Source organism: Tamandua tetradactyla, chromosome 7 (genome assembly GCF_023851605.1).
Source record: "Tamandua tetradactyla isolate mTamTet1 chromosome 7, mTamTet1.pri, whole genome shotgun sequence".
In the NCBI taxonomy this organism is placed as follows: Eukaryota; Metazoa; Chordata; class Mammalia; order Pilosa; family Myrmecophagidae; genus Tamandua; species Tamandua tetradactyla.
The window spans coordinates 34,395,553-34,422,438 of NC_135333.1; the positions used below are offsets into that span (position 1 = coordinate 34,395,553).

The following is a 26,886-nucleotide window of genomic DNA, read 5'->3' on the forward strand; positions in this document are numbered from 1 at the left end:
CTCCTGTATTTCCCATTGTGCCTTAGCTGACAAACTTGGTAATTGAAGATAATCATAACTCTTTCTCAGCTGGTCCTTGTGCTAAGCTGGGGCAGATGGGGGTGGGTAGGGTAGGCCTCAGGGTGTCTCTTTTCTGCTTCAGCTGAAAGAAGCTTGATCGTGGGTGGAGGAGCAGTCAGAAAGCCCCTAACGACTGTCTGTCCTACAGTATGTGCTGAAGGGGATACAAAAACAGAATGGGACAGTGCCTGCGTCCCCTGGTTGGGGCAAGTAGGTGACAAGGCGGGCAGAATGGGAGGGTACCATGAGATCAGTTGTGAGTTCAGGAGGAGTCCAGAAGGTTTATCATGGGCTCCTTGGGGGGCCCCTGGAAGGAGAAGGGACCTGAAGCCCTGAGTGCTTTGGCATGGAGAACACAGCCTCAGGGAGACAGGGTCTTTCCCATAGCAGGTACTCAAAGTCGCTGACTTGCTTCCTCTGAAGACGGGTCGGGAGGAAAAAGGGGGTTCAGTTTGTAGAGGTAGTGTCAAGCACCAATTCAAACATTGTCCTTTCATACCTGCAATATAGTTAATGCTTAACAAAATGTTCTGAATCAATGACTGATAGGGTCAAGTGTGAGTGTGCATTTGTTCGTTCATTTTTGCAGGGGGGGCACTTTTATCAAATACTAATGAGGTGCTGTGACATGGGGATGAGGCCCAGTGTCACAATGTATTCCAGCCCTTGAGCTGTAGGCTGAAGGATGGGTCTGATTCAAAGCTCCTGTGTCAGCTTTTCCTGTTGGCTGCTTTGACACTTTGGAAATGCACCCCTTCCTGGTGTGCTTTGAAGTAGCTCTGTTGAGTCTTAAACAGAACCTACTTCTTAAACTGAGGGATGGTTCTCCCCAAGCCACTAGTGCCCCATGGTTGGGAGAGTCCTACAGAGCTCACCCTACTGATTCTCTGCCCTAGTCAGGACAGCTCCGAGGTCACAGCAAATGAAAAAGGAGCTATGAAAGCAGTGAGAGCCACAGCTTGTCAGATCAGGGCTGGGATTAGACGTAGAGGTCCAAGGGACTCCTTTGGATATGAGTCTTGGATGTGCCACCAGCAGAAATGGCCGGATAGAGGGGAACAAGGGATGACCATGGGATCAGAGTACAGAACACCATGAGGGCCCAAGGCTGGACACCAGGGACCAGGCTCGAGGCCCAGTGCTGGCACTGAGAAATCTGTTTGATCTGAACAAGTCACTGACCCCTCTGAGTGGTCAATCTCCTTGGTCTGAAATGGGTTTCATGATCCCATCAAATCCCCCTACTGATACTTTGCTGGCAAGAAGTGACAGATGTAGGTTGTCTGCCTTTCTCTCAGTAGGTCAGGGAATTGGGGGTGGGAGGTCTTACCTTCGAGAAACAGCAGGAAGGTGGGCAGGAGGAACCTGTGGCCTCAGCAGGCCTGCATCCTGGTGTCTTTGCAGATGGCGGAGAGCATGAAGTACCCCTTTCGGCAAGGCATGCGGCTGGAAGTGGTGGACAAGGCCCAGGTGTCCCGTACCCGCATGGCTGTGGTGGACACAGTGATTGGGGGGCGTCTGCGGCTCCTCTATGAGGACGGAGACAGTGATGATGACTTTTGGTGCCACATGTGGAGCCCACTGATCCACCCAGTGGGTTGGTCACGACGTGTTGGCCATGGAATCAAGATGTCAGGTTAGCAGAGCCCCAGGCCAGGTGGAGTACCTGTTCTGGCCCTCACAGCAATTCCATGAGATGGAGACTTTTCTCCACTCTGTAGATGAGGGTATGAAGGTGCAGAGAGGGTAAGTGACTTGATCAAGTCACTCGACTTGTAAATAGTAAAATCAAGATTTGAACACAGATGCCACAGGCCCCAATCTTTCTCTCAGGTTGGGGGGTGATACAGGTGTGCTAAAATACAGTTTAGCGCCTAGGCAGGGCAGCCCCCCATTTCTGGGTACAGGAGTAGAGACAGCTGTGTAGCTGCCTTCACCTCCCTTCTCTCTCTCACTCCTTCTGCTGTCCCCCACTGCTCCCAAAGAGAGGCGCAGCGACATGGCTCATCATCCCACCTTCCGGAAAATCTACTGTGATGCTGTTCCTTACCTCTTCAAGAAGGTGAGGCACAGCCCTTGGGCACTTTTTCCCTTGACAGGGGTTTATTCCAGGCCTGAGGGCCCTGGCCCTTCCCTGAGATGTCCCTTTCCCTCCCTATACCCATCCCAGGACTGTGGCCCATGAGGCCTGCTTTCTCCTTGGCCTACCTAGACACCCCCCAATTGTTCCATTCCTAAGGTACGAGCTGTCTACACAGAAGGTGGTTGGTTTGAGGAGGGGATGAAGCTGGAGGCAATTGATCCCCTGAACCTAGGCAACATCTGTGTGGCAACTGTCTGCAAGGTGAGCCAGTTCTGAGGGGATCAGCAGGGTGACAGAGGTCTGCACTTCACTGTCAGGTGGACTCATGGGGCCAAGGAAATGTCTATTTTTCTTTCACCAATACTGGTTTGGGCCTAGCTTACTGATATTTTTATGACTAGGGCATTTATCTGCTCCTTGTTCAGAATTTGCCTTCAGGCCAGGGTCTAAGGATCACTAAACAGGTGCTTATGGAATAACTGACTTGAGCCTGGTCCTGTGTCTGGTGGAGACCCTGCTTTGTTACCTCACCAGGGCCTTCCCACTGGCCTGTCACCTCTTCTGAGTACTGGTGTAGCCAATAACCACAACTGGGCTGACTTTGCTCCTAACGTCTTCTATTACTGCTGAAGTGTCCTCTGGGAGGACACTACTGATTTGTTCATTCAGCACATTTACTTCATGTTGGGCCATGTGCTCACCACTGAGATGTAGTGACAGACCAGACAGACTCCGTCCCTGCTGACTTGGTATTTGCTGTCTAGTATGGAAGATAAATAATCTCACAAAGATGTAATTACAGAAGTGCTATGAAGAAGAAGTTCAGGGTATTCTTGTGAAAGATCCAGTTGGATCCTTTTGCTTTTGTCCTCACCACAGCCACCTTACTTTGGGAGGGGGCTGCAGATCATGATTCATGTTCACAGTTTGCCCTGCCTTCCTCTGCCCCCATCCGTTAGGTTCTCCTGGATGGATACCTGATGCTCTGTGTGGATGGGGGGCCCTCCACAGATGGCTCGGACTGGTTCTGTTACCACGCCTCGTCCCATGCCATCTTCCCAGCCACCTTCTGCCAGAAGAATGATGTTGAGCTTACACCCCCAAAAGGTAAAACTGCAGAGGCCACTCACTGCATGCTGGCCCTGCAGTGGGAAGGGGCAGGTGAGGTCACAGGCTCAGATTCCTGGCCAAGTGAGACCCCTGGGGCATGGAATCCCAGGGTATATCAGAGAAGTGATCGGGATGCAGGGCCAATCTCGCCCTTACACTGCCTGGCTAACTCTTCCCTAGCCTAACTCGGCCCCATGCCAGTGTGTGCTCTGGTAAGCACCGCCCCCTTTTGTTCCTTTGGGTAGTGAACAACCTATACAAGCAGAAAATGTAGTCCTCAATCAGGTAGTGGCCTGGGGATGAGGGTAGAAACTGCTGGGAGACTCCAGGTGGAACACTAACCAAGCTACAGTGCCTGCCTCCGTATCCCCTTCCAGTTTCCCCTCCTCTACCTCAGCATCCAAGCTTTCTGTTCTTCCAGGGTATGAGACACAGACTTTCAACTGGGAGACCTACTTGGAAAAGACCAAGTCAAAAGCAGCTCCATCAAGACTCTTTAACATGGTGAGAGGCTGAGTACCTACCCTGCTGACTGCTGTAGGGGCACTTGCTCCAACCCTTTCTCTTTCTTTGAGGCTCTTATGCTGAGATTGGCCCCTTCCTGGGGAGAAATCCCAAACTATGATATGACACTCAGCAGACCCTTGGTTTAACTGGTCCCTTTTCCATGGAGGGGCTTATACCTAGGAATAAAGTACAGTGGGATCATTGTCCAAAGGAACATAGCCTACAATGCTAGCCCCAGCCTCCCACCCCCACCCCACTACTGCCAAAGCCCTGTGGGCTCAGGTATGCCTGCCGGAGCAAGGAGCTGGCCAGCTCAGCAGCTGCCTTCTCTTCCTCCCCAGGACTGTCCCAGTCATGGCTTCAAGGTTGGCATGAAGCTGGAGGCCGTGGACCTGATGGAGCCCCGACTCATCTGCGTGGCCACAGTGAAGCGGGTGGTGCATCGGCTCCTCAGCATCCACTTTGATGGCTGGGACAGCGAGTATGACCAGTGGGTGGACTGCGAGTCCCCGGACATCTACCCTGTGGGCTGGTGTGAGCTCACTGGCTACCAGCTGCAGCCACCAGTGGCCACAGGTCTGGGAGCCCACCGCCCTAAGAGGCTCTTGACTCTCCTTCCTTTTCTCTTTTCTTCCCTGTCAGTTCCCACCCTTTGTACTCTTAGTGCCCATGCCTGAGAAAGAGTGGCCCTTGTCCCCAACCTCTGCTCCTGACTTCTCTGTCTCCCTCTCCCTCTGGCCCACAGAGCTCCTTCCTTGATCTTGCCCACTCTGTCATATGCGCGTGCCTTTGTGCACCCAGGTAATCTACCCAGATCCCCTCCAAGCAGCCCTGCTGACAAGGGTGGGAAGAAGGGATAGCTATTCTCCAGCTCTCCCCCTGCCCTGCCCTGCCCTAATTTGACCTCATTGCCCCACTCTGGCTTCCCTTCATAGGGTGTCCTTTGTGTGAGGGAAGGTAGTGGGCGCAGGCAAGGGTCTCGGGAGGTACCTCAACCCTGTGGGATTTAGGCTGTTCTCATTCTTTTTTTGCATTCTTTCAACAACAGAGCCAACCACACCTCTGAAGGCCAAAGAGGCTACAAAGAAGAAAAAGAAACAGTTTGGGAAGAAAAGTAAGTGATGCTTCAGAGCGGTGGGGTTGGTGGCCCTGGGAATGTAAAATGCTGTCTTCCCTCCAAAGCAATGCTCTCCAAGATGATGTCCCACGTAGCTCTCTTTGCCATCTTTCCCCAAAGCCTCCCCCTTGCCCTTTGAACTCATGATTCTTCACTCTGTTTTGGAGACCCAGAGCATAAAACTGAGAGTCCCCCCTCTTTAGAAGAGTTACAATGCCAAGAAAAAGCAGTGAAAGGGGAGGGCATCCCCATGGTCAGAAGGCAGCATGGCCTCCTAGGCAATCCGCAGCTGCTGTGTCTTAAGTGAAAGGTACAGGAGGAAATAGAAGAGAATGGTGCAGTCTCTCTAGGGCTGTCATTCTTCCTTCGTGGCCTCTGTGAAGGGTGGGAGCAGAGAAGGCAAGCTGCTGAGAGCTCAGCCTCCACCTGGCCATTGGGGCAAGCAGTGTCTTTTCTCTTGGCTGGACACCACTCCTTCCTTCAGCCACGCATGGGCTCAGTGAGAGGGGCTGAGTGTGGCAGGGAGGCAAAGTCATTTTTTCAAGCTGCAGGCTTGTGATGGGCTGGTCTCCAGGATTTGGTACCGTACAGAAAAGATGGTGTCCCAAAACGGCACCAAGAGGAAGCTGGGGTGAGGTCCCTAGGCAGGCTTAGGGTGTGTGAGGGTATGGTGTGCATCCAATGGGAGGAGGACCTGGGCCATTCAGAACCACAGGGCCAGGAACTTTGCCTTTTGTAGGAAAAGAAACTGAGGATTATAAAAGGAATCCTTTCTGATCATGACTGCCCTGGTTTCGTTATGAACTTGCCCAAGGGCACACAGCCAGTAAGGGGTCATGGCAGAGCTGGGACCCAGGCCTTCTGTTCCCCAACTGGCACCTTTTATAGATACGACCTGGTGCAGGTTTGATTCCAGTTTTATTCAAAGGAAAAAGAATCCCACCCATCAAGGCCCGGCCCCTCAGACAGGGCTCCAAGAAGCCCCTGCTGGAGGAGGACCTGCAGGCTGCAGAGAAGACCGCGTCTGAACCCATTGCTGATGAGAGTAAGAGCCTCCAGGGGGATCCAGAGGGGCCAGCCTGCCCCAGCACTCAGAGGTGGTTCCTGTCTTTCCCCACCTGGCACAGGAGAGTAGAGTCAAATTTGGAGAGAATTTTCTGGGCACCAAGCAGCCCTTCTCAAACCACTGGTCCTAGAGAGCTTCCCAACCCCCCAACCCCACTCCAACTGTGAATGGAGCCGAGCCCCACTCCAGTCAGGCTCCTGGGCCCTTTCTTCCTCTTCTCTCCCTGCTCACCCTCATGCCAAGCACTTGGCAGACTGGCAGATGCCATGTCTCTGGCACAATCTGCTGGCTAGGATGTGACTAGATCACTGGCCCTCTCTCAGCCCCCACTCCTCTACAGATGGCTTGTGGAGATAAAGGTGCTCTCCCTCCCTCCCTGCCTCCTTCCTGAGGTCCCTACCTGTAGGAAACCAGATTCCATCCCTTTCCCAGCAGCCTGAGCCCTTTCCCTTCTCAGAGATAACACACACACTCACTGTGTTCTCCCTGCCTTTCCCTCCTCCTCTTCCAGTCCTTGCCGTGTCCGTGAAGGAAGAGCAACCAGACAGGCCTGACAAGGCTCCCCAGCTGCCTGTGCCCCTCGAGCACATCAAGCAGGAGACAGAAGACTAAGCCTTCTCTGCTGCCAGCCTGGTCACTCACTGGAAGTCAGCTCAGGGCTTCTTGACTGTCCCTTCCACCCACTTCAGTGTGGAGCCTGAGTCTTTTTGCATCAAGTCTGCAAGAGCTGGGCACTGAAGGACCAGCCTGGGTATTCCTCTGACTCATCCTCTAGCCTCTGGCTTCCTCCTTGGCAAGGCCTTTGTGAAAGGGATTGCCTGGAGCCCCCAAACTTTTCTGTGGGCAACTCCCTCTCCAGCCCAAGTTCCGTCTTGAACATTAGCTGCCCAAACTGCCAGCTTTTCTTTTTAGTAGCCTCATGTCCACCACTGCCCAGGTGGAGGCAGCCACTAGTCACCCTGGAAAATGAAATAATGAACTGTGTGTGTGCATGTATGCCCACTGCGCCCAAGTGGGTGACCTGGCCACCAGTGGGTGACGTGATGGATGCAGCCTCTGTCTAAACCCTGGTGGAACTAACCAAGCAGAACTGCTTCTCTTGCCTCTTGGGCTGGAGCTTTGGTCCTCACACCCCCAGGGACAATGGAAACCCAGTGCAGGGACCCTGCTCTAGAGAAGCAGTGACCAGAATGTGGGCCTCAGTGACTTGTGAGGTTACCTTGATTTCTTTTCTCTGCTGGTATGAATATAATGCCCATTTCCTAGGTGGGGGAGAGGCCAGGTCTCTGCCCAGGTCGAGAGGCTTGCAGGGGCCTGTGGAGGGAAGGATTCTACCCCAGCCCCTGGGCTACCTGGGGCAGACGGGGAGTTGGGGGCAAGAGTGCCTATACCAGGCTATTTGTTGCCAAGGGCAGCAGGATTGGCAGGTGAGTCTGGGCCCATGGATGAGGGGTCACAGCTGAGAGGGAGGCATTGAGTCTAACTGTGGCCTGGCTAGAGGGTCATGGCCCAGGATCCTGAAGTCAGGGAACGGTCAGCTCTGCTAGCAGAGGTGGCCCTTATCCCACCAGTATTTCTTGGAGGGAGGGGTAAAGAGGGTGGAAAATGGCTCTTTTTTCCTTACTGTCCAAGTTCTTAACATGTTTCCATTCTTCCTACTCCTCTTTGAAACTACATTCTAGAAACTTACCCTAGTGTCTACCCAAATTCCAAATACTTTTTTTTTCTCTCAGTATCCTTTTGAAACTCTCTTCTCTGTGATCAGTCCATCTCTCTAGTAACTCTTCTGCCTGGAACCTAAAGCAGAGCTGGGCTTCAATCCTTAGCCCTTTTCCTCCCCTCTAGTCTTGGACAGGGGCAGCAATGCTCTGAGACAAAGCCCAGGAGCAGGCTCTGAACAGCTGTACAATGTTGGCTGTACAGCTGCCTTCCCAGCCTTTGGCTGCTCACAGCCTCTCCTTGACTTGCTGACTGGGTTTGCTCAGAACCCAGGTATTTGGTTTTATCCCAGAGATGAGGTCATCAGCCCAAGGAGAGCAGGTTTCCAGTCCTCATGGGCCTGGGGTATTTCTAGGCAGATTCACTTTGCTAATGGCATTAAGCTGCCCTGAGCAGTGCAGAAATCAGGCTCAGAAAGTGGCCTTTTGGCACAGCTCGGAGACTTCAAAGAGTGAACAGTCATTGAAATACAGGACCTAGGTGTGACTCGGGCAGAGGGGCTATGCCCTGCATCCACCTCATCACACTTTTCACCTCTACAACTCAGATGGTGACAGGTTGGTGGCATCAACCTCCCAGGGAAGCACAGAGTTTCATTCTTTTGGGGACAGGATATTGGGGGAAGATGGCCTGGGTGTGATGGCCTACTGCCCAATCACAGAACCCTGCTTTTGTGCCCAGCTAAAAAGCACTCCCCAGATGCCCTGGCAGTAATGGGAACAGTTCTCACTGAGGGCTTCGGGGAAGATTGGGCTTGTATGCTATTTGTTCCCTTTGCTGAATGAACAGGGCTAAGAGATGCACTAAGTGCAGAAGCCACCTGGTAAGGATGGCAAAGCAGGATACATTCAATTGCTGTCCAGCTCTGGACTAACTCCCCATACATCCTAATTTCTTGTATGAGACAAATAAACCCCTTGTTAGTCCATTTTGTCAGATTTTTTGTTCCTTGCAGAATAGTCTGATACCACCTTATAGTACTAAGACATTTAAATGAGTTAATACATGAAAAGTGTACAGAACAATAATGTCGCCTGTTCTCTCACAGGTTCCCCATCTCCTCTAGGACCACCTACTGTACTGTCTGTCCTTAAAGTCCTGCCGTTTCCCTCCCTGGTGGCTGTGAGTTCCCTGAGTGGGGCCTGTGTCTTCTGTGTCTGGTGCCTGGCACAGAGTCAGCCTTGTTGACCAAGGTGGGCAAGTGTGCATAATTTGTGTGGCTTGTACCTGAAGGTCAATTTGATTTGTCACAGCTGGAAATATTGACCTCTTGGGAACCTGTATTCAAGGCACAGAATCCCTCTGAGCTTACGTTCCTCCACTTGCCCGTGGATGGAACTGAGCACCTCCTTGGAGGGAAAAGTGGCCCCTGGCAGGGTACCCTGAAAAATCCCTCCCATCCCTTTTCCCCTGCTTGGGGACCTGCTCATTGGTGCCAAGGAGATGAAATCCAACTCCTCAGGAAGCCTCCTCGCAGCTCTCATGTCTTTGTCACCCATTTGCTCCTCTGCACTGGACACTAAACAGTGGATGTGGCGAGAAGATCAGAATGTTGAGGGGAATGACCCAGAGCGGAGTTCAGCCTGGGAAGTTGTAGGAACCAGCATACTTGCACTTCTGTCCTCCTGACCCCAGCAGGAACGGGGTGGTGGTGGCCAAGGCAGGAATCAACCCAACAGGATCCAGCAAACTGTGACGGTGGGGCTGTAGGGACACCTTGGAGTGTCCACCATGGAGTGCCATGGCTGAGTCAAAAGGCTCCTGCCCCACAGTATGAGGTAGCACCTAGTCGTTCCCTTAGACACCTACCCTGGGCGCAGCCCAGAGACAGGAAGTGAGGAGACGGGGCTGGAAGTTATTGAATGGACACCCAGGATCACTACCCAGCTCTGGGAACATGTTAATCCCAGGCAAGTCAGCCTACCACCCAGGGCTTGGGAACTGGGCTCCACCCACTGGGGCCTCCCACAACTGGTCCCACTGCCAACCTTGTCTGATTCCCGCTGCCTCCCCCTGATGGGGGTTCTCCTTGCACTGGGCCTGGGGGCCGGCATCTGCTTGGCCTTCCTGGCAGCCCAATCTGGGCAGGCCTCAAAGACAGCAGTTGCAGCCTTCACCCTCTGGCCCTGGGCACCGGGAGGGGCAGCGCAGGTGGCCCCCACCTGCAGGTTCAGCCCAGTGAGCCACCTGAGGAGGAAAGAGTAGGGAGTCTGTGCTGACCCTTGACCGAAAGCCGGCTCTGCTGCTTGCCCAGTGTGTGAGCTGGAACAAGCTTCTTTGAGCCCCCAACCCCTTCTCTGGAAAGAGGGGCTAGTAACATCATAATCAGTTACAGAGTGTGTCCCATGCACCAGGCCCATTCAAACCAATTTACATAGGTAAGGTAATTCTTGCCACCATCAGGAGGAAGATACTATTATCATCCCCCTTTTGACAAGGAAACATGGTTTGCCCAAAGAGAGATAGTCGCTACATCACAGAGCCAGGGTTTAAGCCCAGGTTGGCCTGACACCAGGCTTCCGCTGCCCTCTTGGAGAATTAGGTAAACTGCATATTCACTGGCTACCAGTAAGCATTAGCCTCCCACCCCAACGGGCAGGACAGAGCTTTCCCACTTTATAGGTAAGGGAGTCAAGGCTCAGAGCCATTCTCCTCTCCAAGCCCCATGCAGTTTGGCTCCCCTAAGAAGGGAAGCTGACCCTGGAAGGGACTCCTGCCTAGCTCTGGCAGGTCACAGGTGTGGTGCCCCCAAGGGGACAATGGGGACTTGACTGCAAGTGGGTGTGGGGTGCTCACCTGTGCAGTGGGAGCAGTTGGCAGTCACAACGGAAGGGATTGCCACTGAGGTCGATGAGCTCGAGCCGGGTAAGACTGGGCAGAGCAGGAAGGGCCGAGAGCTGGTTATTCTGCAGGTGCAGGCTCTGCAGCCTAGGTCCCAGGCCTGAGAAGGCTGCAGGAGAAATCTGCAAGAAGTGGCCAGGCCTGGTGTGAAGTCCTGTAAGCCTTCCCCAACCCACATGTTTGCCCAGCAGAGGGAAAGTAGGAGAGCCCAAGGTGGAGCAGGGAGGAAGGGACTGTGCTGGGATCAAAACACAGGATGCTAAAAGCGCTTGCTCTTTCCAAGTTGCACCAAGGCCTGTTTGTGGCTTTTTTTGCTGTGCCCAAACCCCATCCAATTAATTGCAAAATTTCCTGGGGTCTCCAGTCTTGCCCCCAGCGTGTATAACACCAAATAGCCCCATGATCCCCCAACTCCTCCCTCCTTCATGCCCCAGCTGTGCCCTCCCTGGGCAGGCCTCTAGCTGTGAGGTCCTGGAATCCTGGTCTACCGCCACACCTGAAATCCTGAGGGCAGGGGCACTGTCTGGTGTATCTCAGGGTCACCACACCCAGGGCCTGGTGCTGAGGTGCCACAAGTGTTTATAGAATTAATGCCTGCAGGGGGTGGTCTTGCTTCCCAATCTGCCTACACATCCTATGCCTACCTGCTCCAGGCCACTGCCATTCAGGAAGAGGTGCTGCAGCGACTCAGCCACAGGCAGGAAGGCCCCATCCTGCAGGGTCCTGAGCAGGTTCCCTGAGAGCTGCAGCTCCAGGAGGGCAGGCAGTCCCTCCAAGGCCTCCGTGGGCACCTCTTGCAGCTGGTTCCTGTCTAGGTACACCTTCTCCAGCTCCTGAGCTGGGCCTAGTGCCCCAGGTGACACGTGGCTGATGTGGTTCCCACTCAGGTAGAGCCAGCGCAAAGCCTGAGCCCCAGCCAGGTCCCCAGGTGCCAGGTGGGTGACAGCATTGTGCTGCAGGTGCAGGGAGAAGAGCCTGGGCAACGCACGGAGGGCGGCCCAGGGTACCTGCAAGAAGCGGTTGTGCTCCAGGTACAGGTACCCCAGGTGAGGGGCCCCTTGGAGGGCAGCGGCGCTGAGGCCGGAGAGCTGGTTGTCAGAGAGGTAGAGGTAGATCAGGTGGCCCAGCCCCGCCAAGGCGCCGGCCTCCAGCTCTGCGATGCCGCAGTGCTGCAGATGCAGGGACACGAGCTGGCCCAGCCCAGGGAAGGACCCTCGGGGCACCACGGGGAAGCGGTTCCTCCTTAGGTCCAGGAGCTGAGTGTTGTTGGGGAAGCCGACGGGGACAGCCCGCAGGCCGCGGCCCTCGCAGCCGCTGTGTCGGGACTCGGACACGCACACGCAGGTGCGCGGGCAGGGTCGGGCCGCCCAGTCTTCCCCCGTAGGGGCCTGGGTTGGGCCACGGGCGCGGGCCGCGGCCAGCTCCTCTGCCTCCTCCTCGGGCCCGCCCCCGGGGCAGCGCAGGTGGAAGGGCCGCAGGGCGTCCAGGGCCTCCCCGCGCAGGCGCCGCGGCCCCCGGCACGCGCCGTCGGCCCGCACGCGCGCCCGTGCCAGCCACCCGAGCAGCGGCCGCGCTTGGCAGCCGCACCACAGCGGATTCCCCTGCAGACGCAGCCGGCGCAGCCGCCTCAGGCCCTGCAGCGGGGGCAGGGTGTCCAGCTGGTTCCCACGGAGGTCCAGGGTGTGCAGGCGCGGGCAGTGGACAAAGGCGCGGGCGTCCAGGGCCTGCAGGGCCCCGCGCTCCAGCCGCAGCTCCCGCAGGCCGGGCAGCGCCAGCCCGTCCTCCTCGCCCGTGTAGGTGAGTGGGTTGTGGCCCAGCTCGAGTCGTGCCAGGCCACGGACCTGGGACAGGGCCGGCCCGGGAAGGGCCTGCAGCTCGTTGTGGTGCAGGCTGAGCCTGCGCAGGGCGGGGAGGCCGGCCAGGGCTTCGGGGGCCAGCACGCTGAGCGCGTTGTGGGACAGCTGCAGCCAGCGGGTGCGCAGCAGCCCCTGGAAGACCATGGCGGGCAGGTAGACAAGGGCATTGTGGGCCAGGTTCAGGGTGGCTAGTGCGCCCAGTGCCTGGAACGTCCCCGGCCGTAGCTCCTCCAGCAGGTTCCCTTCCAGCTCCAGGCGCCGCAGCGAGCCCAGCCCGTCCAGCGCTTCCTGAGGCAGCGTGGTCAGGCGGTTGGCGGCCAGGTTGAGGAGAAGCAGGCGACCCAGGCCGCGGAAGGCACCTTCTGCCACCTGTTCCACCTGGCAGTGCCGCAGGTCTAGGTGCATGAGGTGGGGCAGGGCCTGGAAAGCAGCTGGGGGAATCACCTTCAGCATGTTGCCCTGGAGGTCCAGCCGCTGGGTCAGCTGCGGGGGAGGGGGGGGGGGTAGCTGAGAGGCCCCTCTCTGACCAAGGCCTCTGTACATGCTATTCCCTCAAGTGTGCGCTCCTCCTACCCCCTTGCCTTTTTCTCCTTCTGTTCATCCTGTAATCACACAACCTCCCTAACACTTCCTCCAGGAAGCCTTCCACCCCAGCCACTAGGGCATCCCTACAGTGATACTTTTCACCATGTATTGCCACCACCTGTTTACTTTCTCTATTCCCCACTAGCTCACAACTCTATCGGGTGGACACCATTTTTTACCCACTGTTACTAGGTTGAATAATATCCCCCTTATTTATGTCCACCTAGAATATCTAAATGTGACTATATTTGGAATTAGGACCTTTGCATATGTAATTAGTTAAGATGGGGATTGGGGTGAGGGAAACGGGTACAGAGGTGGCCGTGTGAAGATGAAGGCAGAGTGGAGAGATGTGGCCACAAGCCAAGGAGTGCCTGGGCCAACCAGAAACCGAAAGAGGCAAGCAAGGATCCTCCCTAGGGCCTTCAGAGGAAGCAGGGTCCTGTGGATACCTGATTTCGTATTTCTGGGCCCCAGAACTATGAGAGAAAAAGTCTCCATTGTTTTAAGGTACCCAGTTTGTGGCACTTTGCTATGCAGCCCTAGGAAGCCCTAGAAACTGCATCCCCAGTTCCCTGCCCTAGGGTCTGTAATTAGTCCACCTACAAGTCAGCTACTTGTTCCAATCACAGGGTAAAGATTTTAGCTAGGTTATCTCCCTCTTAACTGGCTGTTGTATTTTCCCATTGTACAGATGTGAAGAACAAGGTGAAGATTGAGGCACAGAGAGGTCAAAGCACATGTATGATCTCCCAGCCAGGCAGTGGTGAATCCACTGGTCCCAGCCCAGGTTCTGCCCACTGTCCCCTTCTGCCATCCTGAGCCTGTACTCCCTGCCCTGCTGACCTCAGGGATCATGTCCGGCACCTCGGTGAGGTTCTGGTGTCGGCAGGTCACACGCCGCCTGGAGTTGTCGCAGATGCAGATCTGTGGGCAGCGTTGGGCAGTCACATGCCACACCGGGCCCAGCAGTGGCAGAAGTAGTGGAAGGAGCAGCACCAAGGAGAAGCGGGTGGAGCTCTGGGGCCTGGAGGGAAGGAGGCTAGTTGTGCACAGGGACAGGGGCCCCATGCTGACCACTCACTAGGCCCCAGCTCTGGTGCTGTCTTCTGTCCCCAGAACCCCTCAGGCACCTTCCTCTTTAGGGAAGGCCTTTGTCATTGCCCTGAGCTTCAAACCCCAATGTGGTGAAGGTTTTATCAACCCTGCTTCAACTTTACAAAACTGAGGCTTGGGGAGGTCACCCATTGAGTCCCTTTGTCTCCCAAGTGGCTCGGGACTTACTAAATGCCAGAATAACTTGGGGTTCAGAGCGTGGCCAAGGCTGTGGGGATGCTTCCAGCTGAGGTTGGTAGTGGAGGAGCACAGCCTCAGACAGGTGTGGCTCCCTAATGTCAGGGAGCAAAGTGGCACCCACCTGGAGAAGATAGCATGGCAGTGGCCCTAAGTGGTGGGGCCAGCCTAGGCAGGACCAGCTGTGGGGCTGGTGTGATAGTTAGGTTCAGGTTTCAACTTGGCCAGGTGATGGTGCCCAGTTCTGTTGCTGTGGACTTAAATCATCAGCATGTAAAATTCATGTATGGCTGTGAAATTTGCAGTGGGCTAAGGGGAGTACATTCCACAATAAGTGAGGCTTAAAAGGAGAAGTCAGGAGAGAGAGAAGGAGCACAGCACAGCCCGGCTCAGAGCCAGCTTAGACCCAGACATTTGGAGGTTCAGAAAGGAACCACCCTGGGGAAATCCGTTTGAACCCAGAAGCGGGGAGAGCAGCCCAGCAGATGTTGCTGTGTGCCTTCCCAAATTAGTACATTTGTAACTAAATAAATCATCTTTATAAAGGCCAGTCCATCTCAGATGTATTGCATTTCGGCAGCCTTGGCAAACTAAAACAGATTTTGGTACCAGAAGAGTGGGATGCTGCTGCATTTACAAATACCAAGAATGTTAGAACTGCTTTTTAAGTGGATAAGAGGGATTTTTGGGCTGCCAGCACCCGGCAGACATGGTGAATGTTCCTAAAACCCACTGGACCTTCTGTAAGAAGTACAACAAGCACCAACCCCACAAAGTGACACAGCACCAGAAGGGCAAGGATTCTGTCTATGCCCAGGGAAAGCAGCATTACAACAGGAAGTAGAATGGCTACAATGGGCAGACTAAGCTGATATTCTGGAAGAAGGCTAAAACTACAAAGAAGATTGTACTGAGTCCTGAATGTGTTGGGCCCAACTGCTGCTCTAAGAGAATGTTGGCTATTAAGAGATGGAAACATTTTGAACTGGGAGGAGACAAGAAGAGAAAGGGCCAAGTGATCCAGTTCTAAGATTTGTCTTTTGTTATGACAAAAAATCTTGAGGTTATTGTCACTTCAGAAAAAGGATAAGAGGACGATTCTGGAAGAATTGTGAGGTGCTTGATGGAAAAAGCCTAGATTGCTTTGAAGAGACTATTGGTAGAAATATGGACTCTAAAGATTCTTCTGTTGCAGATTGGATAGAGGACAATCCTTGTTTTGAAGTGGCAGAAAGTTTGGCAAAATTGATTCCTGGTGCGGTATGGAAGGGAGCATTTGAATGCGATGATCTGGGATACTTGGCTGGGGAAATTTCTAAGCTAAATGTGGAAGATGCAGCCTGGTTTCTCCTTGCAGTTTATAGTAAAATGTGACAAGAAAGGGATAGGCTGAGGACTGAACTTTTGGATACAAAGAAACAAGAAATTGATGGTCTAGAAAACTCTGGCTTCCAGAAAGTGAGACCCCAGACAATAGTGCCCCACTTCAGGATTTAACCAAACATGGAACCAGTCGGCCATTACAAGGTAAGCCATGCTTGGAGATCAGGTTATCCAGAAAGGATTTCTGGAAGGTTTGATCCCTGATCCCAGTGTGCTATATGCCAAGTCAAAAAATTATTTTGTGAGACCTGTATAAACGGAATCACTGCTGATCTGGACTGGAAAAGACAGAAAGTGGACAGATAGAAGGAAGAATAACCTCAGAGACAGAACTATGGAAGCTAAAGTCTGAATTAAAGAAACCTCAGGCTGGGAGAATGGATTCACCTGTGTGTGTGGAGGGGGTGAGTTTGCCCTGGAGGTACAGGGCGGGCCTTCCACCTTGATGTTCAGGAAGAGTTCTAGTGCCTTGGAGAGGGAGGATCATATTCCCTGATGTTTGGGGGGAGCCTGGCTGCCACCCTGTTACTCTGGAGGAGTTAAGCATGTGTCCTGGAGATGGCAGAGAATCTGGGTACTACCCAGATGCTTGAGGAGGGTAGAACCGAGGAAAAGGTGGTCTCCCCAATGGTCCCTATTGTTGCAACCCTCATTCCAGTGTTTGGAGAAAGTACAGCTGCTGCATAGGCCCTTGGAAAGGTTGGGACTGCTATTTTCTAAAGCCCCAAGGATTAATGATTCTCAGACTTTGAAATCTAATGGAGTTTGCCCTGCAGGGTTTCAGAATTGTTTAGGTCCAGTGATCTCTTTCAATTTTTCCCTGTGGCAATGGGATCGTCTATCCTATGACTGTTCTTCTTTGTATATTGGAAGCAGATAACTTGCTCTAAGTTCACAGGTCCACAACAAGAGGAGAATTTTACCTTCAGACAGACCAGGCCTGTAACTGAGTTTAATGAGATTTTGTACAATTTTTTGAGTTGGTATTGTTTTTGTATTGTTACTGAAATGGTTTAAGGCTTTTTTCTTTTGATATTGTGATTAAATGAATGTTATTTTGTATATGGAAGGATTTAGTGCATTGTATGCAGGACAGGTGAGTATTGTTGGGTAAAAAAATATGGATATTATTATTTTCTATTTGGGGATTGAGTATGGTTTAAGGTGATTGTATAGTTGCCAAGTTAGACAACCATGTTGTGGACATATGATTGCTAGGTTCAAGTGTCAGTTTGGCCGGGTGGTCGTGCCCAGTTGTTCTGTTACTGTGGACTGAAATCATCAGCATGTAAAACACATCTATGGCTGATGACATCTGCAGTGGGCTAAAGGAGAGTGTCTTCTGCAATGAGTGAGGCTTAAAAGGAGAGGTCAGAAGAGAGAGAAGGAGCTCAGCACAGCCCAGCTCAGGCCCAGACGTTTGGCGATGCAAAAAGGAATCACCCTGGGAAAAGCTGTTTGAACGCAGAAGCTGGGAGAGCAGTCCCACAGATGTCACCATGTGCCTTCCCAAATTAGTACATTTGTAACTAAATAAATCCCCTTTATAAAAGCCAGTCTGTCTCAGATGTGTTGCATTCTGGCAGCCTTAGCAAACTAAAACAGCTGATTAGACACTGACAGGGTGAGCAGGGCAGCTCAGGCCTCTTCTCTCTTCTGAGTTTATTTCCCTATTGTTCTCCCTTCATCTTAGAACCATCTAGCTGACCTGGACTGGGATGAGGGGAACCAAGGGGTTGGGTTTGGGGGGCTATGCTTTGGGCAAGTCCATCCATCCACATGTTCACTCACCTGTTTTTATCTATCCATTTATTCACCCACTCGTCCATCCATCCATCTCATCTCCTCTTAGACCTTTCCACCTCACAAACCACAGCCACTGCTATCACTTCTTACCGGACAACCACTGCCACCATGGTTCTCCTGACCTCTCGTGTGCCCTGCTCACCACCCAACAACCAAAGGGACTTTTCCAGAACACAGATGGGACCATGGCAACTCCAGCTGAAAACCCTTCACCCTTCAGCATCTCCCCACTGCCTTTGGTAAAAAATTCTGTCTCCTTATTTCCCCTACTGGAATCTGCTCAGATTCTTCAGTTACCACCCCCTACCCCCATTTCCGGTTCTCCCACTGTAAACAACATACAGAACTGCTTTGCCTTCATCGCACATGCCCAGTACTCCCTCCTGGTTGCCAGCGTCACCTAACCCACTCAGGTTCTTTCATCTGTTCTCAGCTGTGTCACCGCCTCTGAGCAGCCCTTCCTGAGCCCTGGACTGAGCCTCTACCCTCTGGGTCTCCCCCTTGTCTGCTCACTGGCATGTCACTGTCTTTTTTGAATCTCCTTTGTGTCCAGGGTCCAGCCCCTGCCTTGGTACTAGTGACCTTCTCCAGAGCCTGTGGTGAAGGCTGTGGCTTAGGGCAGGCAGGAGAGGGGTCTCTATGGGGATAGATCCCTGCAGGAACAAGCATCCAGGGTAAAGGGCTACTGAGCTCTCAGACAAGCCCCTGAAGGACTAATCCTTGGGGGCCCATGGAGCAGCTGCATCCCCATACACCCACTTCAGAACCCACCTCGGGCAGACCCTTATAGAATCTCTGGCCCAGGAAGGACCCAGAGTCCCCCTTCTCCAGCCTCTTTGAGGCCCATAGAGACACAGGGGCTTACCTGAGGCCACCCATCTGCTCTAGCCCCCTTTACACTCCTGGGGCCCAAAGACTCACCCCTCCATGCTGCTCGCACGGCCCATCCAGCCTAGAGGTGCAGCATAAGGGAAGGGGCCGGCCCTGGTTCCTGCCTGAACGTCGCCAGAGCCCGCCTTCTGGCCTGCAGGCCTGGTAGAGGGACAGGGCTGAATGGAGGGCATTGTCGCAGCCCAGACGAGCTGGGACTTCCCAAGGCTGAGGTGAGGGAGGGGTGGGAGCAGCGGCTGGAGTTACAGGGCCTCCTGCCCAGCGGCCAGCTCTACAGAGGCCACCCCGGGCCTGAGGGCCCTGCCGAGGCAGCCAAAGTCCCAGGCCAGGTCTGGCGGGGAGGAGCCGCTAGAGCTGGCCTGCAGGTCAGCAGATCTGGGCTCCCTCTATGCTCGGTGTGACCTGGGGGCCTCTCCTCGCCTGAGCCTCAGTCTCCCAGTCTATAAAAGAAACCGAACTAGCTCAGAGGTGCCGTGAAGATGAAGTAGGTGCCTGGCTATCACAGGTGCTCAAGAGTGGCAAATACCCTCCTTTCTTTTTGTATGTGCTTAAAAATTTATTTGCGGGCCGGCAACGGTGGCTCAGTGGCAGAGTTCTCACCTGCCATGCCAGGGACCCTGGTTCATTTCCCAGTGCCTGCCCATGAAAAAAAAAGAATTTATTTGCATTGTTTAAGACTGCATACGTAGTCTATAAATTCAGGGTTTTTTTCTATTGACTATCAGATTATTGGGACTTATTCAAGTTGATTCATAACAATCATTTATTTTGACTTGTTATCATATTTCATTGTATAAATATATCAAAATCAATTTCTCCAACACTCTTGGACATTTTAGTTGCTTCCAATTTTTTGCTATTACAAACAACATTGCAAAGAACACTCAAGCGCCTACCTAACAGTGCACCTGCACAAATAGGGTTATAGTGTGTAGTCTTTTATGTTGACTTAGCATGATACATTTGAAGTGCATCCATGGTGTGGCATGAGGTAGTTGATCATTCCTTTTTGTCACAGAGTATTCCATTGTGAGTATGTGGCCCAATTTGTTTATCCAGTTCCAAGGTGTGCCGGTTTGAATCTGTGGTGTACCCCAGAAAATCCAAGTTCTTTAATCCTCATTCATTATTGCTGGGTGGGAGCTTCTTGATTGTTTCCATGGCAATGTGACTCACCCTATGGTGGGTGGTAACTTTTGATTAGATGGTTTCCATGGAGATGTGTTTCCACCCATTCAAAGTGGGGTTGCTTACTGGAGCCCTTTAAGAAGGAACCGTTTTTGGAAAAAGCTTTAGAGTCCACACAGCCAGAAAGCTTTGGAGATGAGGAAGGAAAACGCCCCCAGGGGAGTTTTCATGAACCAGGAAGCCAGGAGAGAAAGCTAACAGATGTCACCACATGCTCTTCCAGCTGAGACAGAAACCCCAAACTTCACTGGCCTTTCTGGAGTGAAGGTAGCCTCTTCTTGGTGCCTTAATTTGGACAGTTTCATAGCCTTGCCTTAATTTGGACATTTTCCTGGCCTTAGAACTGTAAACCTGCAACTTAATAAATTTCCCTTTTTAAAAGCCATTCTATTTCTGATATGTTGCATTCCGGCAGCTTGCAAACTAGAACACAAAGTAATAGACATTTGGGTTCTTTCCAGTTTGGGACAAAAAACATTTGCAGGTCTTTGTATAAATATTTTCATTTCTCTTGAGTAAATAACCTAGGAGTGGGATTGCTGGGTCATAGAAAGTGTATATGTTTAATTTTATAAGAAACTGCCAAACTGTTTTCCAAAGTGGCTGTACCATTGCACATTCGTGCCAGCTGTATATGAGGGTTTCAGTTCCTTCAGACCCTTTCAGCATTTGGTATTGTTGGCCTTTTTGAATTTTAGCCATTCTAACAGGTATGGAGCTATATGTATCTCATTGTACTTTTAAATTGCTTCTCACCAATAACTAATCATGTTGAGTATCTTTTCATGTGCTTATCAGCTAGCTGTATATCTTCTTTAATCAACTGATCAAATATTTTGTCCATTTATAAATTTTGTTTCGTTATTGAGTTGTATTATTTATATATTCTGAATACAAAGCCTTTATCAACATATGTTTTGTAAATAGCTCCTGCCAGTCTGTGCCTTGCCTTTCATTTTCTAAACAGTGTCTTATGAACAGCAGAAGTTGTTAGTTTTATCAACTTTTTATTTAATCATTTGTGCTTTGTATGGCATAAGTAATCTTTGCCTAATCCAAGGTCACAAAGACTTTCTCATTTTCTCCTATTTTTTACTCTAGGAGTTTTAGCTCTTGTATATGGGTTTATAATTCATTTCCAGTTAATTTTGTTTATGTTGCAAAGTAAGGGTTGAGATTCATTTCTTTTCTTTTGCATTTGGAAGTCCAATTGTCCCAACACCATTTGTTGAAAAGACTATCCTTTCCCCACTGATTTACCTTCTCACTTCTGTTGAAAATCAATTTTTCCATATATGTAAGGGTCTAAATCTGGATTCTCTGTTCTGTCCCACTGACCTATAAGTCTATCCTTACACTAATGCCATACTGGGTAACTGTAGATATGTTGTCTTAAAATCAGGTAGGATAAGCCCTCCAAAATTGTTCTTCCGTCCAATTTTGGTTGTTTTAGGGGCCCCTTTTCTTTCCATGCAAATTTTAGAATCACCTTCTTGTCAATTTCTACAAAAATATCTTCTGGGATTTTTTTTGTGATCACATTGAATCTTCATATCAATTTGAGGGGAAAATTGACATCTTAACATTTAATCTTCCCACCATTGAACATGGCACATCTGTTTATTTAAATCTGTTCTTCTTGAAAATGTTTTATAGTTTTCAGTACATACTGCCTTAATTATAAAGACTTTTGATATTTTATAATGCAAGTTTGTCCATCTTGTACTTCAAGACTGTTGTGGCCCTTTGCTCTACAAATCTTTACATTTCTTTCTTTATTTTCCTTGCTTTAAAGTTCTGCCAGGGTCTTCAGTACAATATTGAATAGAAGGGATGTTATCAGGCATTCATTCATATCTTGTTCTTGATCTCATAGAAAATGCTTTAGAAGTTTCACTAATTATTAAGATAGATATTTGCTATACATTTTTGGAAATAACTTTTACCGGTTAAGGAAGTTCTTTTCTTTGTTTCCTAGGTATTTTTATCACAAATGGATATTGAGTTTTATCAAATAATTTTCCATATCTATTTAGATGTCATATGATTCTTCATCAATCTGTGAATGTAATGAATTATAAAAATTAATTTTCTCTTATTAAACTTGACATTACAGGTATACTATCCAATATAATATCCAAATATTTTCTTATTTATACATTGAATTCAACTCGCTAGTCTTTTGTTTAGGAATTTTTGCATTTGGGCTCATGAGTGATATTGAGCTACAATTTTCCATTCCTTTATTGCTCTTGTCAGGTTTTGGTGACAAGTATTCTCTCTTTTGCTATAATGGGGAATGTTCTTTTATTTTTTTTAAACATAACAGCATACAAACATGAACATTCTTACCATATGATCATTCCATTCTTGGTATATAATCAATAACTTACAGTATCATCACATAGTTATATACTCATCACCATGATCATTTCTTAGAATATTTGTATCAATTCAGAAAAAGACATAAAAAGAAAAAAGAAAATAACTCATACATACCATACCCCTTATCCCTTCCTCTCATTGATTGCTAGTATTTCCATCTACCCAATATATTTTAGCCTGTTTTCCCTATTTTTTTCTATACCCCTCATCACTCCCTTTCATTGATCACTAGCATTTCAATCTACTAAATTTATTTTAACATTTGTTCCCCCATTATATATTTTTAATCCATATGTTTTACACATCTGTCCATACTGTAGATAAAAGGAGCATCAGACACAAGGTTTTCACAGTCACAATAGTCACATAGTCAGGAGTATTTTGTGAAAAATTGAATTACTTTGTCCTTTGAATGTTTGGTAGAATTCACTGGCAAAGTCATCTGGATTTGGAAATCCCATACTCCATAGTAGTCATTCATGTTGTAGCATGTGTCAGTACTTTATTCCTTTTTCTTGCTGAATAATATTCCATTGTATGGATATCCCATAATTTATCCACTGCCCCAACAATGAACATTTGGTTGTCTATCACTATTAGAAATGCTACTAGGAGTAGGTTCTTTCTTATTTTTTAAATATTTTTTATTGTGAAATATAAACAAAAAAGCAATACATTTCAAAGTGTATTTTAACAAGTAATTCTAGAACAGACTTCAAAATTTGGTATGGGTTACAATTCTACAATTTCAAATGTTTTTTTCCTTCTAGCTGCTCTAAGACACTGGAGACTAAAAAGAAATGTTAATATAATGATTCAGGGGTCATACGCTGTTGTTAAACTCCTAGGAGCAGGTCCTTATAAAGTTAAACAATACACCTAATCCATGACCAAGCAATTCCACTCCTAGATATTTACCAAGGAGACGTAAAAACATATGTCCACATAACATTTTCAATAAAGTGTTTATAGCAGCTTTATTTATGAGAACCAAAACCTGGAAACCACACAACATCCATCCATAGGACACTAGATAAACAAATTGTGAGATATTCATATAATGGAATACAACTCCACAAGATAAAGGAACGACTAACCATGCAATAGCATGGAGAAAGGTCAAGAATATCATGTTGAAAAGACATTTTGCCAAAATGTCAACAGGTGGGGAGAATGGGAGAGGGGTATGGATTATTTGTGAAAGAAAAGGACATGTCTTCATATAGATTATGGTGGCGAAGGCATGTCTATTACTTAGGTTGTAATGTATGATGTGTGAATGAAACTATTGAAAAAGGAACAGAGAAGGGGGTGCAAGGGTAGTTCAGTGGTAGAATTCTCGCCTGCCATGTGGGAGGCCTGGTTGGATTCCTGGCCCATACACTCCCCAAAAAACAAACAAGGAAACAAAAAAACAACAACAAATAAAAATTGAACAAATGGTGCTGCAGTAACAGGATACTCAGAGGGGAAAAGAATGAAATGTGACTCCCGTTGAACAGCATACAAAAAAAACAAAAATGAACACAGAGAAGCAAGTGCCAGAAAAAATGTGGAGAAAGAGATGTACCTATTCATTGTTGTTAGGGAATCTGAGAGGTGCAGCCCCTTGGAGAGGTGCAGTGTGGTGGTTCCACAGGAAGCTGGGGGTGGGGTTGCCATAGGATCCTGCAACCCCATTGCTGGATCTGGAGGAACTGAGTGTGGGGACACGAGTGGACATTTGCATACTGGTGTTTATGGATGGCAGTGTTCACAGTCCACAATGGATGGAGGTGGTCTAAGGGTACAGCACTGAGGAATGGAAGGGGTAATTGTCGTGTATATATACAATGGACTATTGAGCAGCTACAAAAAGGAATGAAGTTGTGAGGCCTGCAACTAGGTAGATGAACCCTAAGGACTGTATGTTGACTGAAATGTCAGAAACAAAAGGACAAATATTATCATGCCTCACTCATATGGACTAAATATACAGACTCAGAGAACTTAAGTCCAAAGCATAGGTTATCAGATTGGGGCCTATTGTGAAGGGACCTAGATTGTAAGCTCTTACAACAGTCACAAAAATTTATTTAATTCTAAATTTTGAGATACTGAGCTGTCTATAACCTGGTTAGTCCCAGAATCTTCAGGTATTTATGTGACACCTGGACTCATAGTTAGAGGTCTGAAGATATGAAAATCAGCAGTACCCTATACAGGAATTGTTGAAAAATGGATGAGACTTTGACTAGAGATATGAAAGAAGCTGGTCTGGATAGGACTAAAGTAGATTGGAACATAGGGCAAAGACTGTTATCTGTATTTTAAAACTTCAACTGTGTGAGACCAAAGGGAGAGATGTTTATTTGGTGCAAAATTTATATTTTGGATAGCACATTACCTAACTTGAAATGGTCAGTTTAGTTGAACACCATAAGCACATGGAATCTTGAAAAGGGCATGAGATTTTGTTGGTTTGTCCAGGTTAGTGTGGTGCCCCAATATATCCTTGAGTAATTTGGGCAGTGAATAAAGAAGTATTGTAAAGTCCCCTGGGGAACTGGGGAGAAAAAAGGAAATATTCAACTTCCCCATTTAGAAAATTTCTGATATTCTCACAAGCAGTGGGGACAGCCAAATCAAGGCCGAGCACTCGATCTTGGGGTTCACCCCTATGAAACTTATTCCTGCAAAGGATAGGCTAAGCCTACTTAAAATTATGCCTGTCACCCCCAGAGAACCTCTTTTGTGGCTCAGATGTGGCCTCTCTCTAATCCAAGTCAGCAGGTGAACTCACTGCTCTCTGCCCTACATGGGACATGACTCCCAGGGGTGTAAATCTCCCTGGCAACATGGGACAGGATTCCCAGGATGAACCATAACTTAGCATCAAGGGATTGAGAAAGCCTTCTTGACCAAAAGGAGGAAGAGAGAAATGAGACAAAGTTTCAGTGTCTGAGAGATTTCAAACAGAGTTAAGAGATTATCCTGGAGGTTAGTTTTATGGATTATATAGATATCCCTTTTTAGTTTATGGTGTATTGGAGAGGCTGGAGGGCAGTACGTGAAACTGTCAAGTTGTATTCCATTACCTTTTTTTTTCATTTTTATTGATACAACAACATACAAGCACATACATTCTTAATATACAAACATTCCATACATGGTGTACAACCAGTGGCTCACAATAGCATCACATAGTTGTATTTTCATCACCATGATCATTTTTTAGAACATTTGCATCACTCCAGAAAAAAAAAATAAAGAAAAAACTCATACATACCATTCCCTTACCACTCCCTCATGGACCACTAGTATTTCCATCTACCCAATATATATTTTGTCCAATACCTTTTATTCTTGAAGACGACTGTATAAAGATATAACTTTTACAGTGTGACTGTGATTATGAAAACCTTGTATCTGATATTCATTTTGTCCAGGGTATGGACAAATGTAGATAAAAATATGGATAAAAATAAATAATAGGGGTGATAAAAGTAAAATAAATCAGGTAGATGGAAATACTACTGGTCAATGAGAGGGAGGGGTAAGGGGTATGGGATGTATAAGTTTTTTTTTTTCATTTCTTTTTCTGGAGTGATACAAATGTTCTAAAAATGATCATGGTGATGAAAATACACCTTGTGATGATATTGTGAACCACTGAGTGTACACCATGTATGGACTGTATGTGTGCGATAATTCGACATTTAGTTTTGGCCTAATGCCTTTTACATCCAGTGGAAGCAAATTATAGATTGTGACAGCTGTAAGAGTTCTTGACTTTAATTTTCCAACTTTGTATATTATAGTTAGTCCATTTGAGTAAAACATATTTGTCTTTTTGTTTCTGTCATTTCATTCAACATACTGCCCTCAAGTTTCATTCACTTAGTTGAATGCCACACAATCTTGTCTTTTAACTTTCATGACTTGGGGCAGTTTTTCATTTTAAATTTTGATTTAGTCAAATTTCCTCTATGGTTTCAGCTTTTTGTGTCAAAAAAAAAAACTTTTTTTTTTTTAAACATGGCTCTTAGTTGCATGGATTTGGATCACTGTCAATGCTTGAGTCACACCACCATCCTGTCCTGTCTTCTGCCTCCCCCAGGCTAACTCCTATGGTGAATTCTGGGTTTATCATTCCTTTCATTGACATTAGCAATTGCACATATATATGCGTACCTAAACGTGTTGTTTGCCTTATTTTTGAACTAATGGTATTGTACAGAGATTGTCTTCACTGAACATGGCTACTGCTACCCATTTCCCAGGTAGCTGCATTCTCATTGTCTGACCTCTATAACTCCATATTCCTGACTTGGGCCTTGTAAGCTGTTTCTAGGGGCCCACTTGACCATGCTTCCTGGTGCTTTTTCTGGTTCAGAGTACACACACAGGAGTGAAATTAGCTCCTTGAATTCCTTTTGGTGGCTCCAGCGTTGTGCTAAGACAGGCCTTGCTGTCCAGGCCCCAACAGCTAAGGTCCTCGAGTCCCAGAGTCATGGTCCCAAGGGACCTGGAACAGCTCCAAGAAGTGTTGGCTGTGGTTCCTCATGAACATTTAGAGCTCCAGAGGTATGTATACATGAATCTGGGGGACATTCCAAAGGCTATAGATGTGAGCAGGGAAACGCAGGTCTCTGCAGCCTGTCCCTCCATGTGGAGCTGGTCAGGAGCTGGGACCTCTCTGGCTGGTCATAAGGCCCAGAACAGGCAGAAGCCTAAGACCGACAGGCTCCTCCTCTGTGTGAGGACTCAAGGAGCCAGGCACTGTTACACTGGCAAGAAGCTAAATGAGACTGTTGGTTCTCTTCTCAGTCTGAGCCAATGCTCACATACGTAAGAGAAAGCACAACCAGGCCAAAGAAATCTCCGAGCTTTGGTTTCTCCATGTGTAAAGTATCACTCTTGAGAAGTCTTGTTTGAACTTCAAAACTCAGTTCTTCCTATCCTAATTCTTGAAGGATTAGAATCCTCACCACCTCCCATCCTCATGCTGGGCCAT

The 26,886-nt window shown here is 48.8% G+C and overlaps 2 protein-coding genes and 1 pseudogene across 9 annotated transcripts in view; 2 read left to right on the top strand and 1 right to left on the bottom strand.

Annotated features, from left to right (window-relative positions):
* L3MBTL2 (L3MBTL histone methyl-lysine binding protein 2) overlaps positions 1-8,598 on the top strand; it is a 24,883-nt gene extending 16,285 nt beyond the window's left edge. For 2 of the 7 annotated variants that reach the window (XM_077168969.1, XM_077168970.1), the window contains exons 9-17: positions 1,465-1,696; positions 2,046-2,122; positions 2,300-2,404; positions 3,103-3,250; positions 3,675-3,757; positions 4,102-4,336; positions 4,809-4,874; positions 5,806-5,922; positions 6,455-8,598. In XM_077168969.1, the coding sequence (XP_077025084.1) occupies positions 1,465-1,696; positions 2,046-2,122; positions 2,300-2,404; positions 3,103-3,250; positions 3,675-3,757; positions 4,102-4,336; positions 4,809-4,874; positions 5,806-5,922; positions 6,455-6,555 (1,164 nt within the window). In that variant the 3' untranslated portion in view covers positions 6,556-8,598. Of the gene's footprint in view, positions 1-1,464; positions 1,697-2,045; positions 2,123-2,299; positions 2,405-3,102; positions 3,251-3,674; positions 3,758-4,101; positions 4,337-4,505; positions 4,562-4,808; positions 4,875-5,805; positions 6,192-6,454 lie in introns of those variants that run through there. The other 5 variants (XR_013179311.1, XM_077168968.1, XM_077168967.1 and 2 more) reach the window with 5 other exon arrangements.
* Positions 5,862-18,796, bottom strand: CHADL (chondroadherin like). 2 transcript variants are annotated; one of them, XM_077168962.1, is made up of 8 exons: positions 18,348-18,796; positions 13,791-13,971; positions 11,148-12,842; positions 10,459-10,625; positions 9,651-9,849; positions 9,272-9,366; positions 9,085-9,181; positions 5,887-5,995 (listed from the first exon to the last, which is right to left on the bottom strand). In XM_077168962.1, exons 1-7 carry the CDS (start codon positions 18,488-18,490, stop codon positions 9,154-9,156), a joined length of 2,508 nt encoding a protein of 835 aa, XP_077025077.1. In that variant the 5' UTR covers positions 18,491-18,796; the 3' UTR covers positions 5,887-5,995; positions 9,085-9,153. The 2 variants fall into 2 exon arrangements, with proteins under 2 accessions (XP_077025078.1, XP_077025077.1); XM_077168963.1 differs by lacking the exons at positions 9,085-9,181; positions 9,272-9,366 and having other exon boundaries at positions 5,862-5,995; positions 18,348-18,793.
* On the top strand, positions 14,860-15,540 carry LOC143691033 (large ribosomal subunit protein eL42-like; annotated as a pseudogene).
* Positions 18,797-26,886: the final 8,090 nt, after the last annotated feature.

What these genes read in the sequence shown, in the direction of transcription:
- CHADL (XM_077168962.1), bottom strand. Translation starts at nt 18,490, where the DNA reads ATGCCCTCCATTCAGCCCTGTCCCTCTACCAGGCCTGCAGGCCAGAAG. An exon ending in CGTGCGAGCAGCATGGAGGG is followed by an intron (nt 13,972 to 18,347) that starts GTGAGTCTTTGG and finishes CCTTCCCTCCAG; the next exon opens with GCCCCAGAGCTCCACCCGCT. An exon ending in TGCCGGACATGATCCCTGAG is followed by an intron (nt 12,843 to 13,790) that starts GTCAGCAGGGCA and finishes CCTCCCCCGCAG; the next exon opens with CTGACCCAGCGGCTGGACCT.